The sequence below is a fragment of the Miniopterus schreibersii genome (assembly GCF_964146895.1).
Source record: "Miniopterus schreibersii genome assembly, chromosome: 1".
NCBI lineage: Eukaryota > Metazoa > Chordata > Mammalia > Chiroptera > Miniopteridae > Miniopterus > Miniopterus schreibersii.
Window position 1 is genome coordinate 2,150,760 of NC_138101.1, and position 21,687 is coordinate 2,172,446.

Sequence of the window (21,687 nt, forward strand, 5' to 3'; positions counted from 1 at the left end):
CCCTGTCCCCTGTCGCCAGGGCAGAGCTGGGCCTCCGACGTGCCCTCCTCCATGGTCCACACACAGGCTGCCCCATGATGAGTGTTCCCTGAACGTTGGGGGGATGGTGGCTCAGCCCCCTCTTCTGTCTGCTGTCGTTCGGGTCAAGGGCTCGCAGCGTGGTCTCTCTCTGACCCTCTGCTCCTCTTCTGACTTCAGGGTCCCCCGATCTTTCAGGAAAAGGGCAGCTCCAAGGCCCTAGGTGGCGCTGCAGTTGGGCATGAAGTTCCAAGAGGGAAGAATTCAAGGACCATCCACCCCCATGGCCCCCACTTCCGTTTGGCTACTAAGTTTTAAATGATTGAAGATGACCCCACCCCTCTGTCCTGCAGCTGTTTCACTCTAGGTTCCCGAGAGACTGGGGACTTGGGTGCAGGTGGTTTACCTGGGAGGCAACCCCAGGGAGCAAGGGGAGACTGAGGGTGAGATGGGAGGGAGGACCCAGGGGCGCTGCATGGGTTGGGGCCACTACCTGTGAGAAATTCCCCGATGCTGTGACCCGGAGGCCTCCATTCCCAGCCAGAGGACAGTGGCCCCTGCAGAGTGGCGTCCTCCAGACCTCTCACTGGGTCATGGACTGTAACTTAGAGTGCTCGCTCCTCAGACTGGAAGCACCTGAACCCCAAACATCTGTGCAGCTGTGAATCTGTGCCCCCATGACCACTCTGGGGGCACAGTCTCACCCCCCAAGGTGTGGGGAGCCCAGGCCAGCACAATCTCACCTCCCCCCTGGGTGTGGGGAGCCAGGCCAGCACAGCCTCACCCCTGAGTGTGGGGAGCCCGGGTCAGCACAGTCTGCTTTCCCCAGTACTGAGGGAGCCCCCCAGGTTGGCTCACAGCCTTCAGGGCCCCTGACAGGACTTGCGTCTCGGGTCCAGTGCTTCGCCTCCAGCTCTGAAACCGAGCCTTGTCTGCCAAGTGCTTGGGGAGCAGTGGTGGGTGCAGAATTACAGCTGCCCCCCCACATCCCGCTGCGCTCAGAAACCAGGAAATGCGATACGTGTGCGCGGGGCCCAGCATCCAGCCGGGCCCTCCCCCCCCACTGAGTACAGGTGTGGGGTGCAGTGTGGGCTTGGGGTGCAGTGCTGAGGGGCGGTGGCTCTGAGTGCTGAGAGACCAAGGGACCGAGCGCCGCCAGTGCTCTGCAGGCCGTCTCCGGACTCTGACGGGGAGGACCCCAGAACAGGGCTGTCTTCCCTGCCAGCCCCTCATCCCACCTGCGGAGTCCCTCCCTGGCCACGCTGGGTCCCTGCAAGGCCTGGGGCTCCCGCAGGAGATGCGGCTCTTCCCTTCCTCCCTCAGCCCCCCTCTCCCACCACCCACTTCCCTTCCTTGCCTGTGTCCTTGTGATAGCAGCTTTGGGGCACAGCCGCAGGAGCCAGCCGGCAACCTGTAAAGGAACTGAGAGGAATGAACATGCCCGAGCCCCTTAGTAGGTTGGGGTGGGGGCCGGGGGGCGCTTAGAGGAGGAACATTGCACCCCACCCCAAGAAGAGACTCCAACAGGTGCTGCCCTCGGAGGGGAAAGGGGGGAGGAATCAGCCCCATCCCTGGAGGTGCCGCACCCACAGAGGGTGGTTGAAGTCGGGGTCGGCACCACTGGGCTCCCTCGCAGGCTCTGGGGAGAATCTGTTCCTGCCCCTCCCAGCTCTGGTGGCTGCCAGCATCCCTTGGCTCATGGCCGCATCGCCCCCACCTTCGAGGCCAGCACCTCCAAACCACGGCTCTATCTGCACATCACCTGCCCCTCTGTGCGAGTGTCCAGTCTCTCTCTCCCCTAAAGATGCTCGGGATGGCATTTAGGGCCACCCAGATGATCCACAACAACCCCCACCTCGAGATCCTTAACTTAACCACACCTGCAAAGACCCCCCTCCCACCCACCCTTTTGTAAATCACATATGGTCACAGTCCCAGGCCCCAGCGACTAAGACGTCGCTATTTCGTGGGGAGGTTATCCAGGGTACTCCAGGCAGCTTCTCGAGCATTCTATTCCTGGGACCTACGGCTTTCTCTCTCTCTGTGGGGTCTGAGAGGATGACTTACCGTAAGATAAAAATGTTACTCTCGGCTAAATGGAAATATCCGCACACCTGCGAGCTAGACACGGCCTCGGACGGCCAGCAGGAGTATCAGGGTGCACGAGCTGAGGGAGCCCCGGGCAGAATGTACTGAGCCCTAAAGGCATCCGTGCCCTTTGGTAGAACCCTGCTTCTGGAAACTTCTGAGAAGGGCTCTGAAGCGCAGATGTGGATTTATGCTCAGGGCAGGGGTTTGCGTGCTCTGCACCGTGAGCAACCAGCCACAGTCAATCTCCAGCCGTCCAGAGCAGAGGTTCTCAAACTTTCAGGGCTTGTGACCCCTCCGACGCAAACCGACTGAGGACCCCAAAGAGTTTCTGTTTAAGTGGGCCATGTTTTTTGGTAGTCCTGGTGTTCAAGGTTAAAATGGAAAAAATTCTAAGATGTTTGTTAACCTGTGAATCAGAAGAATAGCCCTTTGTGTGTCACCATGCAAGTATTTTTAGCGAACAGACTAGCATTGCTGTGTGGTTTTGCAAATCTCATTAATATCTGGCTTAATAGATGGCAGCTGGAATCTGGTGTCTGGTCTGTGTCTGATCAGTTGTGACGTCACCTGTCATGTAGCCTCCGGACAACTCCGTTGGACACCCAGGAGAGAGCAGAGGTGACCGAGGACAATAACATCTTTTTTTTTTTTTAATATGTTTATATTGATTTCAGAGAGAGGAAGGGGGAGGGAGAGAGAGAGAGAGAGAGAGAGAAACATCAATGACGAGAGAGTCATTGATCAGCTGCCTCCTGCACGCCCCCTACTGGGGATCAAACCTGCAACCGGGCATGTGCCCCGACCGGGAATCGAACCCCGATCTCCTGGATCCTAGGTCACTCTCACCCACAGAGCTGGGTAAGGACAATAACATCTTAATCTTCTTATTAAAATGGCTTTGGCTTGGCTGACTCCTGACTGGGCCTTGGGGTCCCTGGACCACACTTGGAGAACTGCGGGTGGAAGGAGGAATATTCCGAGGCCATTAGCGTGAGGGTGAAGGACTGGTACTTGCATGTGTGATGCTGGTGATAAATGAAGACACGGGATCTGGAATCCTAGACACAGTTTCATCTCCAAAAGGTGCAGAGAAAAGACATTAGAAGAAAATGCATGAGATGCGGAAGGGTTCCAGGCAACCGGCCCCCGTTGCCTAACACTTTGCTGCTTTATTTTTTCCTGCTGATTCATTTTAAGATGTGCCAGGGACAGAAGTTTTTCAAGGAGGCGGGATCGGAGAGCAGCTGTCTGACTCGCTGGCACCGGCGCTCTGCTGAGGTCACGCGTTCTCTATTTTGGGAGGTGGACTCGCCGTGGAGCCGGGGCTGTGGGTGGCACTGACACGTTACTGGGGACTGTAATGTGTACTCGTGCGTGTCCTCCGGTGAGAATTCAGTCTGTGGCTATAAACAAGAGGAGGTTCTGCTCCGGAGCACAGTCCGGCGGGGCCGGGGGAATCAGGAGCTGGTCCGAGTGGCGCGTCCCATCCTGGGCGGAATGCCTGCCCGGCCCGGCTCCAGCAGAGAGCTAAATATATCCCGGTGTGCCCACGGCCTCGCAACCCCAGCCCCCACGCCGCTGACCAGGGCCCCAGGGAGTGATTGATTTGCCTAATAAAAGCCGGCGTCTGCAGTTTGTGGAGCATCTAGTAATGCGGGGCGTGTGGAGAGGCTGTCAGGCTCGGCTCCAACGCCACAAATCCCTGCGGTGGGCACTGTTGCTTCCAGTGTGCAGCCAGGGCACTCGGACTAAGACAGGAGACGCATGACTTGCCCAAGGTCACAGGGCTGGTAAGGGGGAGGTGGGGCTCTGCTGGGCCTGCCCCGCTCTTGGAGCACCCCCCCCCCCAGGCCGCCTCCCCTGAGAGCACGTGTCTCCCCACTGGCTCTTCCGAATCGAGCATCGTGATGCTTTTCCAGGAGCTCAGGCCCCTGGTGGAAGGTGCCTTGCAGGTGGTGGATCCTGGCAGCTGTGACAGCCCTGGACAAGTGTCACTCGTTTAGCCCCCTCAGCACTGTGGGGGTGGCTCTCGTGACTGCCCATGTTACATGTGGGGACGCGGAGGCCAGATGATGCCCAGAAACCTGCCTGAGGACCCAGCTGGTGGCGGTGGCGTGGCGAGTGACCTCAGGCAGCCTCTTGCCCATTCCGTGCTTGTGCTGAGCTGTCTCCCCTCCCTGTCACCTGCCTCTTGATGTGGGTCAGCTCAGGCTGAGGCTGCTTGGCACAGGCCTGGGCTCTGCGCGCTCCAGTCTCCTCCACACCTCAGCCTGCAGGGAGCCCGGCTCCCGCTCTGCAGCCGGTGGCCTGGGGCGCTGGGACGATGCCGCCTTCCGGAAGCCGCAGAGGGGCCGCATTCTGAAGGGACTTGTCAAGAAACCCTCCCTTTTCTTACTTCACACAGGACCCACGGCTTCCCAGGTGGGCACCTTGCACAGAACATCTTGCTGGAAACTGGGGTCTTGAGGGCCATTGTTGCCCCTGTCTCGGGTATGGCTCTGAGCTTTGGTGGTTGACTCCTGAGGCCCAGCAGGAGATCTCAGCAAGACTTTGCCCTGGATCTGGGGGGACAGTGGGGTTCTCAGCCTGCCTCTTGGCCACCACCCTGCAGGAATGTGGGGAGGCTTCTCCCTAGACCTCCCCCTCCCAAGTTCCTGTTTCCTCTGTTAGGACCTGCCTCTCCCTGGGGTGTCTGACACCAGAAAGGACACCCTCTTCACAGAAGACCCTCCCCCCCGCCCCAAAGGCAGGGCCCAACCCTGGGTCTCCTGGACAGTCGAGTCCTCTAACATGTAACCAACCAGCCCAGCACCCACAGTGGGGGTGGGGGCAGATGAGGTGGTTTCACTTGAGTGTATGTACCCATGGCCGGTGTGGAGGGGACCTGAGGCAGTTCCTCCCTCCAGGAGCTCCTGGCTTGATGAGAAAGGTGGACAGTACATGATGAAAGAAAACCGTGAGAAAGCACTTCACAGGGAGGCTGTGGGGACAGAGGAGGCGGTCAGTGAGCTGCCAAGAGAGAAATCCTGGTGGGCTTCCTGAAGGAGGTGGCACCAGCCAAGTAGGTGCTAGCCAGACAAAGCAGTGGGAGAAGGACATCCGGCAGCAGGTGCAGAGCCCCAGAGGTGAGAGTGGAGGCAGCGTTTGGGAAGCATCATCCACGCCTCGGCCCCAGGCTTGGCCCTGGGTAAGGGGCTGGGCACGCGGCGGGAGCCTGGGGCCAGTACCGAGACCCCGGCAGCGGCCCCGCCTCTCTGTCCCAGTTCTGGGAAAGAGGGTTAGGCCAGGAATAGAACCTGCTATTTCCCACGGCACCGCCTGACTGGGGGCCTGACTGGGGGCCACCGTTCCGAGATGGGCGGCCCTCGCGGCGGGATCTGTGGTGTCAGGGAGAACGTGCCAGGGTGTGTGTGAGTGAGTGTGAGTGTGAGTGTGTGAGACCTGCTCAGGTGCTGCCTCTCCCGTCTGTCTCTGAGAGGAGCGCCCCGCTCGGGCTGCAGGCCCGGGAGCCTAGGCTTGGCCCCGAGCACGTGGACCAGAGAGACGTCCAGACGGAGCCCTGGACGTGGCCGGCAGGCCGTGCACCAGCCCATTGCCGCAGGTTCTCCCCTTACTTGGAGCTCAAAGTCGCCCCCCCCTCAGATGGGTCCCCTGTGCTCAAACCTGCGCGTGGATCCATCTGATACCAAAGACACTGTCACCCACCCGCCCCCGTCGCATGCGGAAGCCCAAGGATCCAGACGTCGATCACCTGGCTGAGCTAACAGACCGGGTGGCATTAGTGTTGGCAGAGGCCGTTTCTGGGGCGAGGGGATGAATTGTAGACCCCTGTGTCCGTGGTCTTGCCCAGGAGGACGAGCGGCTGACAGTGGACTGTGGCCCCGCCGGGCCCGCTGCGGGGCCTTCCCAGGTCTCTTAATCCGCAAGATTGGAGCCTACCTTCCCTCGGGGCCCTCATCCCCTGAGCCCTCGGATGTTACTGACCTCCTTCTGGTTTCCCCAGGGTCCTCAGAAATACCTCGGGCTCCAGGGGTTGGGGGGAGGGGGACGGCCGAGGTCACGGCCGGAAAGAGGCCAGGGCTGCCTGTCCTGTGCCAGGCTCTTCCCATCACCCTGATATGTCTCCCCGAGGGGACCTTGTGTCCCAGGCTCAGTGTCCTCTGAACCACTGAGCCCCCCCCGGCCCTTCGGGATTAGTGGCCTGAGGCCACTGCTCCCAGGGCCCTGAGAGCCCACGTGTGACCACTCCTTGGAAAGCCCAAGGCTGCGTGCAGGGCCCGCCCGGGCAGCGAGGTGTAAATTTAGCCCCGCTCACTGCACCTTCCTTCCTCGCTTCCCCTCGCTGTAAGCATGGGCCAGAGGGGACCTTGTTGTCGGGTGCACCTCACACCACCCCAGGTTGGGGACCCAGGGATTCCAGTGGGCGCCAGACCTCTGACCCGTGAGGCTGACCTGGCCTGGTGGGTCCGCGGGTGAAGCCCTCCGCTCGGCTCAGCCAGCCCCTCCCTGTTCTGCGTTGGAGCTTTGCTGCATCTCTTGGCACCATTTGGAAAACTGTGGTGAAACACGTGGAATTCACCGTCTTCGCGTTGGTGAGTGCCCAGGCCGGTGGCATTAGGCGCATTCACATTCTTGTGCAGCTGTTACCACCATCATCTCCAGAACTTTCCATCCTCCCAAACTGACATTCTGTCCCCATTAAACACGACCCGCCCCCAGCCTCTGGCCCCCGCTATCTGTTTCTGTCTCTGTGACTTCGACTCTAGGGACCTCGTACCTGTGGAACCATGTAGTGTTCGTCCTGTGTCACTGGCTTATTCCACTCAGCACAGGGACCTCCGGGTTCACCCCCTTGTAGCAGGTGTCAGATTGTCCTTCCTTTTTAGGGCTGAATGATATCTCATTGTATATTATCACGTTTTATTTATTTGTTTGCTCATCAGTGGACACTGGGTTGCTCCCACCTTTGGCTGCTGTGACCTCAGGTGTGCAAATCCACGGTTTTGATTTTGATGGTCCCATCAGCAGCTCCGTGGCGGGTGACCTCACACCGTCCTGTGGTCTTGCCACCAGCAGGGATCAGGCGTCAGGCCCAGCAGAGCACTGATATGTGGAACTTCACTTACCCCCCACCACAGCCCTGTGAAGGGGGCGTTCCTGTGTCCCCAGTGTACAGATGGGGAAACTGAGGCCAGTGAGGTGGCAGGACTTCCCTGAGATGCCGGCCTCTGGGCTGGGTGCTGGGCGCTGGGTGGAACCCACGTCGTCACTTCTCGCAGAGCGTTCTGCTCCCTGTGTGCGTTTGCCTGTCCTCAGTCACGCTTTCATTCATCAAACACCAAGTGAGCGGGGTCCACTCTGCACCCTGCCCTGGGCTCAATGAGACACATCGGGCCGGGTGCCACCTCCAGGGGCTGGCAGGATGGGGGATGGGCTCACACAGAGGCAAAGAATAGGTGATCGACTGTCCAGGTCTGCCACAGGTGCCAAAGGGTTGTGTGTGTGCATGTGCGTGTATGCATGTGTGTGTATGCATGTGTGCATGTGCGTGTGTCTGCCAGCTCTGGCTACAGGTGGGGAAGCAGATCCAGGAGAAGAGGGGTTTCCTCAATGGCAAAACCAGGTGTTCTGAGCCCAGGTGTTCCAAGCCCAGGTGTTCCAAGCCCAGGTTTTCTGAGCCCAGGTGTTCCGAGCCCAGGTGTTCCGAGCCCAGGTGTTCTGATCTCAGATGTTCTGAGCCCAGGTGTTCTGATCTCAGGTGTTCTGAGCCCATGTGTTCCAAGCCCAGGTGTTCCGAGCCCAGGTGTTCTGATCTCAGATGTTCCGAGCCCAGGTGTTCCGAGCCCAGGTGTTCCGATCTCAGATGTTCCGAGCCCAGGTGTTCCGATCTCAGATGTTCCGAGCCCAGGTGTTCCGAGCCCAGGTGTTCTGAGCCCAGGTGTTCTGAGCCCAGGTGTTCCGAGCCCAGGTGTTCTGAGCCCAGGTGTTCTGAGCCCAGGTGTGTTTCTGTCAGGCAGTTTATCTCCCAGGATCTTTGATGGTAAAGTAGCAGGTCCTGCTCTGTCCTGTTTCCAGTGGCATTGTTGTCTTCATCAACTTTCCCCCCAACTTTTTATTTTGAAAACTTTTAAGCACATAGAAAAGTTGAAAAAAAGAGCAGTGCAGTGAACACCCTATAGTACTTTCACCTGGGCCCACCTCTCTTTTCTGAGCCATCTGAAAGTTAGCCGCATCCTGACACTTCACCCCCACGGCTAGTGCGCGTGGGTGCCCGCGGGCCACCTACAGCGAGCCTGCGTTTCATCCCACCCAGGTGTTCTTCACAGGTGTGTGTCTGTCTCCTCCTGGAGCCCGTCCAGGATCACGCACTGCAACCAGTTATTACCTCTGTGCCCTTAGCCTCCTTCATTCTAGAATCTTCTTCCTTCTTGCCGCTGCCACGGGAGGAGAGTCCAGGCCTGCTGTGCTGTGGGTCGTCCCCTGGTCTGGATTGGTCTGTTTCTCGGTGACGGGACTCGGGCTGAGCATTGTTGGCAGGAGGCTGCCTTGGTGACTGTGTCCGTGTGACAGGGTCCCTGTGCTTTCAGAGCAGAGATGAGGATTCTTGCACGTTTGTGTTTGCGCCTGGGCGCAGGTCTGCGTGTGAGGCCGCTCCTTGGGGTACAAGTGGTCAAAGGACCGCCGCCTGCCGAACCCTCTCCCCCGTGGCCATCCCAGTTTATGCCTTTGCGGGGGGTGCATCCTGTCCCCTCCTAGCCCCACCCAGGACAGTGTGGGTATTTTCTAAACTGATGGGAAGGGCACCTCCCGGCTTTAGCCTGCCAGGTGCCAGGGGCCTCTGGGCCGCCGGAGTTTCTGTTTCCCGAGCCCTGCTCTGCTCGGTTTCCCCCGGGGGTGCTTAGCTGTCTGTATTGACTCAGGCGGGATGGGCGTGGGGCCGCGTTTTGTCAGGCAGGACAATGATGGAAAGAGTTTTCTCTTGCTTAAGCCGCCCAGCGTGTGGCCCGTTGTCATGGCAGCCACGGAAACTAACAGGAACTGGGAGGGAAAGATGCCCATTGCCAAGTGCCCACCAGGTACCAGGCGAGGTACTGTCACCAGGACCATCTCATTTAGCCTCTCTGCAACCCAGTAGGTAGGCATTCCCATTCTACAGACAAGGAGACGGAGGCCCAGAGAGGTGAAGCCTCTGGGCCAAGGCCACACTGCTGAGCGAGGGCGCCGGTGGCACACGTGTCTGCCCGCGTTGCAGAATGGGAGCCCGCGGGCAAGGGTACAGGTGTGTGATGTGTGGCCCTGTCGGGGGTGAGGAGTGGTGGGGGAGCGGACGCAGTGAGCGAGGCGTTCTCTTTCCAACTGTGAGGTGCCTGGAGGACTTTCAGGTGGAGGCGTCCAGTGTAAAGCGGGCACTGGGGGTTGAGTGCTCAGGAGAGGCCAGGGCTGGGCCTCAGGAATCCTTGCCTAGGGACTGGATGTCTCGGGTCCCTCCAGACCGAATCTTCTATGTCCCTGAAGGAGGGTTGTCTTCCTTCCCTTAAAGTCACCTTGACAATCTCTCCGGCTGTCGTCACGTCTCCAAGCCCTCGCTCTCGTGTGTTTCTCATCTTCTGAGCAGCTTTGGTCAATGCACTGAGTGAGCGTCACGTCACGATCGGTAGTCCAGTGATTGGTGGGCAGCGTGGGGCTGTCAGGGAGCGAAGGTAGAGTTAGAATGTGGAGCGGGGGCTCTGCCAGGAGGAGGCTGTGCCAGGAGGAGGGTGAGGCAGGAGGGCTCTGAGCCAGTGGAGGTCGGGGAAGCACTGGAGCCACTGAGGCCACCCCAGGTTCCCCACTCCCTCTCCCTTCTGGTTAGAGCCCCTTCCCCAGCCCCCTGGTGAGCCAGACTGCTGGTGGCATGTGGGGGCCACAGGGGGAGGACTGTCTCTGAGGCCCGGCAGCTGGGACACCCTCCTCGAGTTGGGAGCATCCTTCCGGGCCCCTGTCAGTCTGCCCCCCTGGTTGTGCAGAAAGAGCGCGTTTCTGTCTTTTTTATATTAAATCATCACGGTTTTCATTCGGGTGTAGGGCTAGGATAGAACTTTCTATGCTGCAGGTGGCGGCCCACTTATGGGCACAAAATCAGATTAGTGGGTCACATCTGTTATGTAAGTTGAGTTGAATAGAGAAACAGCCGAGCACAGCGCCAGGATCAAGGGTGTTGATATATATTTGCGTATCGGATACACTAGTGTTGAGAAACGACCCTCTTGAAACGCGTCTGACCCTCACTCTGGCCGGCGAGTGGTGCCTCATTTGGAAAGAAGAGTCTTTGCCGATGGGTTGAGTTAAGGATGCTGAGATGGGGATGACCCTGGGTTATCTGGAAGAGCCCCAAATGCAGTCACAGTTGTCCTTAGGAGAGAGGCCGAGGGAGGTTACACACATCTAGGTGATGTGGCCACGAGGCAGAGCAGGGGGATGTGTCCGGGGGCACCCACGGTCAGGATGCCGGCGGCCCCCTGAAGCTGACAAAGAGCAGGCCCTCCCCAAGCCCCGGGAGGGAGGCAGCCTCCCCGACACCTGGGTTTCACCCTGGTCAGACCCTTTTGGATGCCTGGCCTCCGGAAGTGGGAGAGAATAAATCCGTTGTTTTGAGGTCCCCTGTTTGTGGTGCTTTGTCAGCATGGCCCCAGGAATCTGGTCCACGGGGGACCCACAGTCCACCATCCTCGCTCGGGACCTGCAGCTCGCCGGGCTCAGGTGGCCTGGGTGGGTGGCTCTGCCCCTCCTGGGACCCGCAGGCAGCATGTGGGACTAGCTGAGTGCTCAGCAGGGACTCTTGTCATTGTCACCGGCATTGTTTCTGCCCTGAGGTGGGCACAGGGCTGTAGAGAGCAGAACAAATAGGGGAGAAACTCTTCTCATTTTTAAGCAACAGAGCATAGAAGTCTCTGCCTTGGCTGCATAATTTGTGCCCCTTTATGGGTCCCCTGGGCTGGGTAGTGATGCTCCAGGGGCCTTTCCCGCAGGGATGTGTGGTCACCCTCCCGGTCACTGGGCGTGGCTCAGGACTGGCAGGTTGGGGACCGGCTGCCCGCCCCGCCCAGCTGCTCCCGCCCGCCTGGCGTGAGTGTGGCTTGTGCTTAACCATGGCTCCCCGAAGCCTCTTCCCTGTGGGACCCCGGCCCGGTTAGCTGATGGCCGGGTTTGCACACGTCGCGGGCACCACCAACCAGGGTGCTGTCCCGGGCTCTCTGCAGCCACACGCTGGCTCCAGGGCGGTGGCCACTTACCCTGCGGGCTGCTCAGAGAAATGTTTCCCCCTCCGGAGACCTAAAAGCCGGAACTAGCAGAGGAGCCCCACAGAAAACAGGGGACACCTCAGGGACCCAGCACTGTCTCTTATGCCCAGGGGTCTCCTGTGAGTCACCTGAGCTTCCTGGGCCTCAGTTTCCCCTCTGGTGCATTGGGGTTGTGTAGAATAAATGAATGGGAAGTAGGTCCCCCCAAATGTACGTCTACCTGGAACCTTGCTGTGGGACCTTATTTGGAATAAGGGTCTTTGCAGATGTAATGAAGGTAAGGGTGGCCCTGGCCAGTGTGGCCCATGTCGCTGGTTCGATTCCCAGTCGGGACACATACCCAGGCTTCGGGTTCGGTCCCCGGTCAGGATGCATGCCGGAGGCAGCTGAGCAATGTTCCTCCCTCTCTCTCTGAAATCAATAAAAACACATTCAACAAAAAGATAAAGATGGATACTAGGGTATCCTTACAAGAGACAGAAAAGGCACATAGGGCCCGGCCGGCCGTGGCTCAGCCATTGAGCGTTGACCTGGGATCCAGGGGATCAGGGTTCGATTGCTGGTCAGGGCACATGCCCAGTTGCGGGCTTGATCAATGACTCTCTCATCATTGATGTTTCTCTCTCTCTCTCCCTCTCCTTTCCTCTCTCTGAAATCAATAAAGATATATTTTAAAAAAAGGCACATAGGCCTCAGGGAGAGGCTATGGGGAGACGGGAGGGATGTGGCCACAAGGCCAGGATGGCTGGAGCCACCAGGAGCTGGAAGCAGGCAGGAAGGCCCCTCCCCTGGAGGCCCTGCCCTCACCCTGACGTCAGCCTTCTGGCCTCCAGGACCTGGGCACAGAGGTGCTCATTGTTGAAGCCCCCGTGGGGGGCGGGGGGTGTTGGGCAGCCCCAGGTCACTGGCAGGGTGGTACCTGCTCCTACCCAGTCATTGGGAGGGGGAGTGAGCACCCTCTTGCTGTGCCTGGCACCTCGGGCTGTAAATGTTCCTGGCCCCCTCCCCCAGGCCCGTGTGTCTCTTCAAAGTCCCTTTCCCGGACGCCTGGGAGACAGGTGCACCTCTGGAGCCTGGCGAGAGAGAGTCTATTTCAGTTGCCAGGAAGGCCGTGGCCCTGCCCCTTCTAGGGCACAAGGGTGGTGGCTGCCACATGACCCACTGGCATGTCCCCTCAGAGCTGTGCTGGCCACAAAGGCTCCTGCACCAGCCCAGCTGCTGCCCGCAGCCCCCAGAGCACCAGCTTTTCCGAGGAGGCCGCCTCCATGGGGATGCCCGGAGGAGAGACAGGTGAGGCCCCAGACCGTCCTTTTTGCTGAGACCATCCGGCCGGGGAGGAAGGCACATTTTGGTAACTAGACGTCTTGAGCGCAGGAATAAGCATTGGGAGCCTGACAGGCGGGGAGGCCGTCTCGCCGAGCTCTGCTGTTTTATGAAGGTGGTGGGGCTGGCACCTATGAGCACCAACCGTATGCGGGCTTTGGGACTTTCTCTTATGGACTCTGATGACAGCCCTGTGGAGTGGGCCCATTTTACAGATGAGTAAGCTGAGACTCGGGGAAAGTGAGGCGGGGGCATCGGAGCCAGACTGGCTCCAGCGCCCTCGGACCCCCACCGGGCAGAGTCACCGGTCCACAGCCTCTGCACCAGCTCCTCCCTCTTCCTTCCCTCTTTCTTGTCTTTGAAGGCGGTGGCTGTCGGTTGGGGCCCAGTTTGCTCCCCAGGGACCATTTGGCAATGTCTGGAGGCATTTTTGGTTGTCACGGCTTGGAGAAGGGTGCTCCAAGCACCCGGGGGCAGAGGCCAGGGATGCTGCTCAGTACCCTGAGGTGCACTGGGCGGCCCCCAGTAAAGAGTGGCCCGGCCCAAAATGCCAGTTGAGCTGAGGCTGAGAGGCCTGCTTTAAGGAATATCATGAAAACCTCAGCTCTCCCGGGTGTGGTTGGCAAATGGCACTAATTGGATCTCTGCTGTCTGTCCGCCTGAGTGGGGTGCTTTAAGCTATTTACCCTCTGGGTGGAGAGAAGGGTAAACCATTTACTCTCAAATGTCCTTGGCTAGGGAAGGTGGGATTCTGCGACTTACTGGATGGCTGCAAACTGCTTGGTCGTTTCTCTCTCTGCCTCAGTTTCCCTATTCCACTTGTCCTGGCTCACTGGCCTGTCTGAGTCGGGCTCTTCACCTCCCAGGGCATCTGTAAGTGGGGCTGACCCGGTTGCCCCCGCCCAGGGTGTTGGGAGCGAGCACAGCACACCCTCGGATTTGCTCCCCGGAGCCAGTGGCTGGGGCGCCTGCCAGCAGGCCTGACTCGCCCTGGGTGACGTCTCACTCCTGGCCCCCGAGCTCCCGTTGGCTGGGGCTCAGGTGGCATCTCCTGGCCTGGCCGGTGGACTGGATCGTTCTGAAAATACCCGTGGATTCCAAGAGCTGGGACACGTGACCAGGTCCATTTCTCAAATGGCATTTCCACCCGGAGGGTGGGCGGGTCCTGCTCAGCTGGGGACACCATGTCCTCCACACCCTGTTGTGCTTCCCCACAGGACGGCCAGTAACCGTGGCGAAAAGCAGATGATAGTAAAGTGGAAAATAGCCCGAACCCGGTGCAACAAGCACTCCCGTCCCCAGTTCACACAGAGGCGTGGAATCTTGTGATAAAAATGGCAGTGAAGGAAGTGGGATTCTATTCGCCTAAGGTCACAGTAAGAGGGAAACGAAAAAACGAGATCTTAGAAGAAAACAGGGATAAATCTTTGTGACCTGGGATTAAGCAATGGCGTCTTTTTAAAAAAATATATGTTTTTATTGCTTTCAGAGAAAGGAAGGGAGGGGGGAGAGAGATAGAGACATGGATGAGAGAGAAACATCAGCATCGATCGGCTGCCTCCCGCACGCCCCCTGCTGGGGATCGAGCCTGAAACCCCAGCATGTGCCCTGACCGGGAATCGAACCGGCGACCTCTTGGTTCATGGGTGGATGCTCAACCACTGAGCCACACTGGCCAGGTGGCAGCAGTTTTTTAAACGTGACACCAAGGACCCAAGTGACACGGAAAACACACCGAAGTTGGATTTCATCAGAATTCAACCCTTTTATGCTGCGAAGAACGTTATGAAGGAAATGAAAACACAACTCGCAGACCGGGAGATAGTATTTGCCAATCACGTATTTGATAAGGGAACTTGTTTTGGGAATATTTAAACAACTTAAAAACCAATAGTAAAAAGACATCCGAATTAAGTGGACAAAGGACCTGAAGAGTCGTTTCTCCAGAGAAGGCACACAGCAGGCCAACCGGCGCACGAAAGGCTCTTAGCATCGGCCACCAGGGACATAAATGCAAGTCAGTACCACCTGGGACACCCCTTCCCACCCACCAGGATGGCTGTAGTAAAAAGGACAGACGGTAACCAATGTCGACTCGGACCCTCCTCCGTGGCTGCTCGTGGGAATGTCACGTGGCGCCACCACTGTGGAAAGAGGTCGGTGGTTAGACACAGTTACCGTCCGTCCGAGCGGCTCATGCCCAGCTGTGCACTCAGGACAAATGGGAACGCGTCCCAGCATGAGCGGTTGCTTCATAATAGCCCCAAAGTGGAACCAGCCCCAAGCCCCTCAGCTGTGAGTGGGTGCGTGGGCACGTTCACAGTGGAATGGTACCCAGCCCGACGAAGGAGGGAAGTGCCGCACACACCGCGACGGGCGTGGGCCTCGAGAGCGTTATGCTCGGCGAAGGAAGCCAGATACAAGGGCCCCGTGCTGTGTGACCCGTTTATGCGAAATGCCCAGAACAGGCAAGTCCACAGAGACGGGAGGTGGATCATCGCTGCCAGGCTGGAGGAGGCGAATGGGGAGTGATGGTAACGGGCACGGGGTTTCTTTTGGGGGTGATGGAAATGTTCTAAAATTGAAGTTGTATTCAGCATACAACTTTCTGAATACACTAAAGACCACTGAATTGTACATCGTAAGTAGTGAATTGTACGGCATGTGAAATAGATCTCGACAAAGCTGTTATATTTTAAAAGCGGGCACCAGGCACCTCTGCAGAGCTGGGAAATAGTCAAGAGAGGATGGTTCCCAGTTGAGTGGGACAAACAGGATAATTGGACTAGAAGTGACAGGCACATGGCAGGACCTGGACAGTGACCGGTATCCTCCCAGGACATAGGATGGGACAAGAGGTCGCTGGGGAGAGCTGGGATCTCTTGGGCCCTCTGAGGCCATCCTGGCTGGATTCAAAGCCAAGGACTTTTCTGGGTTGTTTGGACTTGTTGATGTTCCCCAATGGGGCACGGAGGCCCCACAACCAGGCAGGTGGTGTCTGTGTTATGGGTGGGGAGAGGCCCTCATCCCCACCTGTTGCTCGTGGGAGTGGAATTCTTGCGAAATCCTGAGAAAAAGAATTTTCTGAGACTCGCACGGGAGGATGTGATATAGTAGAAAGCTTTATTTCTGTCGAATTACACCCCTGAGTTTCCAAGGTCCCATTTCCCTCTTTTCCACCAAGGGAGAAGCGTGGCTGTGGCTTCAACAGAGCTAGAATCAGAGCCAGTGTCCAGAGTGTTTGTTCCATGTTAAGGCACAGTCCAGTCAGCATCAGACTAGCTTAGTTTGTGTTCCCTGCTGTGGTCCATCAGTCCATTGCATGTGGGGCCCATGGGCCATGTGGCTGTGGAGGGAACACGGGTGGGTGCAAAGCCAAAGGAGCCAGAGGGCAAGAGTGAGCCACAGGCCAAGAGCCAAGAGAGTGAGCACCTTTGTTTAGGGGATTATGTATTCCTAAATGTTCACAGGCTTGCAGGGGCCACCCATTCTGGCCAATGATCTCTATTCCCAGGTGTGACTGACAGTCACATTCCCTAGTCACCCCAACTTCACTGTGCATGCATCTATCACCCCTTTGTTGGACCCCTTCCCCCAGTGACCTGCAGGGAATGAGCCAGTGGTTCCCGGGGGAGTGTGAAATTGCAGCTTCCTGGTGAAGCTGCCCAAATGACATACCCATAATGTTTGGCCTCCCCTTTGCTCCTTTCCTATTATTAATAATTAGCTAATTACAATGGTGTCATCTGGAGGTCAAGGCTTCAGCTCCATCTTCAAAGGCCTGGGCAGGAAGGGGCAGCTGGTGACTCTGAGCTGGCCAGTGCACACGTGGAGCTCCCACACCGGGGGTATCCTGTGGCAGATGGCCTGGAAGGGGCCCTGGATGGGTTAGCTCCGCCTCACAGGCCCTCTCGATGGGAGTTGGCAGTGGGTTTGGGATCCTGCAGCCTGTGTTCGAATCCTGACTGTGCTCTTTGTCCATTTTCAACTCTGTGACCTGGGCTATGGATGGAGGTTGCCCAGGGCAGTCAGTGCCTGGCACGGCCTGGGCACAGGACCTGAAATATGATGATGTCACAGAGATTGTTAATTATCCCCCTGCACGCACACTGCATGGCGTTTGAGTCACTAAATGCGTTTCCTGTTTCCCATTAGATTTAAGGAACATTTACTGGGCATCTGCTGTGTGCCGACCAGGTCACTTGTTGATCCAGTGGTGGCTGCCCTGACCAGTGGCAGTGTGACACAGGGAACAAGCCTGGGCCTAGGAGCCCAGAAACCCAAGTCCTGGTCCTGCCTGGCCCAGACTTGCAGGGCACTGGTAGATTCCCCTGTGTGTCGGGGGGGCTATGGGCCCAGATGCCCGCTAAGCCCTGACCTTCCGGAATGCCACCCCTGAGATCCGCAGATGCCTCTCCGGTCAGGAAGAGCTGCTCTTCCTGGGATGAAATAACACACTTCGGGGTGTGGGCGCCTGGACCAGCTGCTTGAAGCTTGAGTTGTCGCAGGAATTGCCAGTGGCCTGAGCAGAAGTCGGCAGGGAGCCCCCTGGCCAGCCTGCGCTTCCGGGGGCTGCTCATGGCCACATTTCTCCCAGTGTCAGCCTCTGGAAGGAGGCCCCCCCTCAAACACACACCCCTGCTGAGCCCCCGCCATGTGCCAGCCCTGTCACCACCCTCGAAACAGAGGGGCAGGTGGGGAGACAGACTTGCAGAAGGAATGCAGGACACACAGCAGGCGGCTCCTCCAGGCCCCATTCCTGGTGGTGGGTCACAGGGGATGGACCACAGCGATGGCCCAGTCGGCTGGCCCTCAGCCACCAAGCACGCTGTGTCCCTCCCTCCATCGGGAGCGTGACCCTTACGTGCTGACGTTCCCGGTAATCATTCTCTCGGTTTCCAGCAGGGCTCCCAGGGCTGCGGTTTCATTATCTCAAGGATTAAGTAGTCACAGCCCCGTGGGGCTGATCCTTACCACCCGAGTTTATGTTTTATGTTATTATCACAGTTAGGGACTCGGCAAACCAGATGTTGGAGCCAATCTTGAAATTACAGTGAAACGAGCCTGCCGCACTGGTGCATAGGTCTGGGAATGTGGTAGTTTCTCTCTCTCTCAAAAATTTTCCAGACTCTCTCTCTCTCTCTCTCTCTCTTTCTTTCTTTCTTTCTTTCTTTCTTTCTTTCTTTCTTTCTTTCTTTCTTTCTTTCTTTCTTTCTTTCTTTTAAATATATCTTTATTGATTTCAGAGAGAGAGGAAAGGAGAGGGAGAGAGAGAAATAGAAACATCAATGATGAGAGAGTCATTGATCGAGCCCGCAACCCGGGCCTGTGCCCTGACCGGGAACCGAACCCTGATCGCCTGGATCCTAGGTCGACGCTCAACCGCTGAGCCACGCCCGGCCGGGCCAGACTTTATTTCTTAGAGCAGTTTTTAGGTTATAGAAAAGTTGAACAGAAAGAGAGTTCCCGTACATGCCCCACCCAAGCCCCAGTTTCCCACTGTTGCCATCCCCCGTTGGGGTGGCGCTTCACTCACAGTGGCTGACCCATTCTGGTGCATTATTAACTGAAGTTTAACGAGGCTCACTCTGGGTGCCGGTCATTCAGTGGGTTTGGACAAGTGCGTGTGACACGTGCCCGCCGTTATAGCATCACGCAGGCTAGTTTCCCTGCCCTGAAGTCCCCTGCGCCCCCCGCTCACCCCTCTCCCCAGCCCGACAGCCACTGCCCTCGCCGCCGTCCCCGCGGTCCTGCCGTCTCTGTTACGTCATGTGGTTGGGCTCACACAGTGTGCAGCCTGCTCAGATCCGCTCCGTCACTTAGCAACATGCGTTTACGGTGCCTCCCCGTCTCCTCCTGGTTTGACCGCCCGTCTCTTCGTAGTTCATGTCTTTCTGTAACTTTCACACCCCGGGACGTGAATCGTGGCCAGAACCACCCATCCCTGTCTCGGAGCCGCTTGGAGAGAACCCCGGGCGTTGCCACGCGCGGGTCCTGATCGTCCTCGCCACGACCGTGTACCAGCGGGGCCGCCCTGTGGCCTTGGTTCGCTCGGAAGCAGTAGCAGCAGCGACAGACCTTGCTGGCTGCCGGGGGGCGCGGTGCCCTTTGCAAAGCGCCGTGTGCGCGCTGACCTCTGCTCGGCCGGGCAGCTGCGGGAGGAGTGAGTCCGTCTCGGGCGTGGAAGGCCCCTGCCGCAAATCCACAAAGGTGATGCCAGGGCCACGCGGGCAGAGGGGCAGATGCAGGCTGGCGGGCTCACCTGCCTGTGCCTGTGGTACCTGCCTGGAGACAGGTGCTTGTCACGGTGCAGTGTCCCCTTCCCGCCACCAGAGGGCAGCACGCCTGCGCTCACCTGCGCAGAGGCCCCCGGTGCTCCCACGAAACCGTCTTAAAGCAGCTCCCCTGCAAACCCAGTGTAGCTCCAGGAACCGGGGAACTGGTGGCTCAGGCCGCGAGGGCTTGGAAATGACAATGGCTGTTGTACTGAGCGCTGAGGGTTTGCTGGACCCTGGGCTGGCACCTGTTTGCCCATGGTCCTAGTGTCTCCTAGACCGGGGATGTGGGCGGCGGGCGGATGGATGGACAGATGGAAGTCCAGGAGTTCTTGGGTCCCAGCATGTGGGAGGTGAGGCTAGGGCTGCAGCTCCAGGGTCTGACCCGCGGCCTGCAGTGGCCCTGGGGCTCTGACACTAACCCCGGGGTGGGGGCGGGGGGCGTGGAGGGGATTGACGTTTCCCTCCTGCTGCATTTGGGCCAGTTTCCAGGATAAAAACGTGCCTTGTTCTCCCGTAGAGAGATGATGGATTTGTGTGCCTGACAGGCGAGAAGATAACTGTGAGGATGATCTATGCCCCATCCCCCGGCCCCCTCAATCTTTATTTGACCTTGGATGGGGATTTGGTGGCCCATGAGCCCCGTGTGAGCCCTGGGCAGCCCGGGCTGGGCAGGGTGTGAGCTGGCACTCGCTGTCTGAGGTTTCAAACCTCGACGGCAATGGCTTGTTCCGCACAGGGAGTCTTAGACGCAGGCCCAGGAAATCCCCACTTTCTGCCTCCTCCCGTCAGTTTTGTTAAATAATCGATGAGGCGGTTTCTGCAGTTATTCTACAGGAAAAAGGAGGGCGGGGCATTTAGTGCTGTTGACATTTAACCCAGAGCTGGAAATGCCGCTGTGGCTCCGGGACCACAGGCCGAGCTCTCTGGCTCTGCACCAGCCAGGCTGCCGTTGGGTTTCCCAGCTCCTCTGGAAACGTGAGGCAGGCATTGACACCCGGCCGGGTGCCACTTGTCCCCCCTCCTGCACCTGCTTCCCCAGGCAGTGTGGCGTCTCGTCCCCAGACAGCTGGCACCCCCTACCAGCGGGGTATGCAGGGCCCTCCTCTTCGGGAGGCCTGCTGTCCCCTGCATGCCCGGCCCCTCTGTACCGCCTGCAGCTCGGCTGCCTGACCAGCTCCTCCTGCTGCAGGGGCCTCCACTGGGAGACAGCTGGCCCCCAGCCCCTGGGCTCCCCTGGCCCTGGCTCTGCTGCCTGCTCCACCCGCTGGGGCTCCTGAGGGGCGGGCCCTGGGCCCTGCATCCCTTATGCTGGCCCCCGGATTTGCTTTTGGAGGGTGTGGGTGAGGAGCGCACGGCCCCACCCAGACCCCAGGAGCCCCACAGTTGGGCCCCTAACCAGTCACCCTGACCTGTCCCTACGTGGGTTTCCAGGGCCTCTGTGTGTGTCCTAGGCTGTGGCTGGGGCTCAGCAACTGCATTCAGGTCCACATCCCCAGACACAGAGGGAATGAAGGAAACTCACGGGAGGACCGTGCTTAGAGCACCTGCACTGGAAAGGACGCTGGGTCCCTGGCTGCAGAGCCCACCCAGCTCACTGGGGTGGGGGTTCTGAGGTCCAGGAAGGCCGGGTCATGTCAGGTCAAGGCTCAGGGGAAGGGCCATCTTCAGGGGAGGCAGCGATCTCCCCATCCCTGCAGGTGTGCACACAGGGAGGGGACAGGAGCCCCTCGTTGGGGGTTGACCACAGTATCTGATTCCCAGCGGTCCCCATCAAGAAGAGGACACGTCTGTGCACTGTGCCCCCCCCCCCCCGCCCCATCCCCGGGACTGTGCTGGTGGGTGTGGGGCCCGAGTCCTCGCACTATGGCTGATCTGCTCACCCTGTGTCTGTCCCTCTGCCCCAAATTAACACGGCTCCTTTTCCCCCACAGTGTCGGAGCCCCCAGCTGCTCACAGCACCCTGGAGAAGCCACCCAGCTCCGCCATCCTGTGCACCACCTGTGGGAATGTGTGCAAGGGGGAGGTGCTGCGGGTGCAGAGCAAGTACTTCCACCTCAAGTGCTTCGTCTGCAAAGGTGAGCATCTGGCTCTGGGCCCGGGTCGCCCCTGAGCCAGGCCTCCAGCTGCCATCAGGCCTCAGATTCTGAGCCAGGCCTCCAGCAGCCATCGGGGCTGCAGCCCCTGAGCCAGGCCTCCCGCTGCCATTGGGGCTCCAGAGTGTCTCCGGGCAGCTGGTCCGATCTGGGAGCCTGGAGAATCCTGAGTCCAGAATTTTCACATAGTGTAATGTTTTCAGTGTGGCCCGCATAACATGCCTGTGTGGAGAGATCCGCTTGAGTTGGGAGGGTCAGAGGGCAGGGTCCAGGTCCCAAGGGGTGTCCTCACACAGCTGCACCCCTGTCCGAGGACTCAGATCCAGGGGCCAGAGCAGAGTGGCCACGGGGGCCCGGGGCCAGGGCACATGGTCAGTGTTGGTGTCCCGACGTCACAGTGTGGGTGCACAGGGCCCATGCCGGGCCTCCCTTGGCCCCCCACCTGGAGTGGAATGAGAACATTACCATTCATTCCAAGTGAAAATGGCCTTCATTTTCTCTAATTGTAAAAAATAACGGGAATCATATACTAAATTCAAGCAATACCAAAGAGATGAAATGAAATTAAAACAACTCCAAACTGAACATCATGAGGAGCCCCGC

The 21,687-nt window shown here is 58.6% G+C and overlaps 1 protein-coding gene across 28 annotated transcripts in view; it reads left to right on the top strand.

Annotated features, from left to right (window-relative positions):
- The window catches only part of ABLIM2 (actin binding LIM protein family member 2), a 96,626-nt gene that overhangs the window by 6,722 nt on the left and 68,217 nt on the right, over positions 1-21,687 (top strand). For 19 of the 28 annotated variants that reach the window (XM_081130939.1, XM_081130937.1, XM_081130946.1 and 16 more), the window contains exon 2: positions 20,923-21,066. In XM_081130939.1, the coding sequence (XP_080987065.1) occupies positions 20,923-21,066 (144 nt within the window). Of the gene's footprint in view, positions 1-12,523; positions 12,681-20,922; positions 21,067-21,687 lie in introns of those variants that run through there. The other 9 variants (XM_081130931.1, XM_081130954.1, XM_081130942.1 and 6 more) reach the window with 3 other exon arrangements.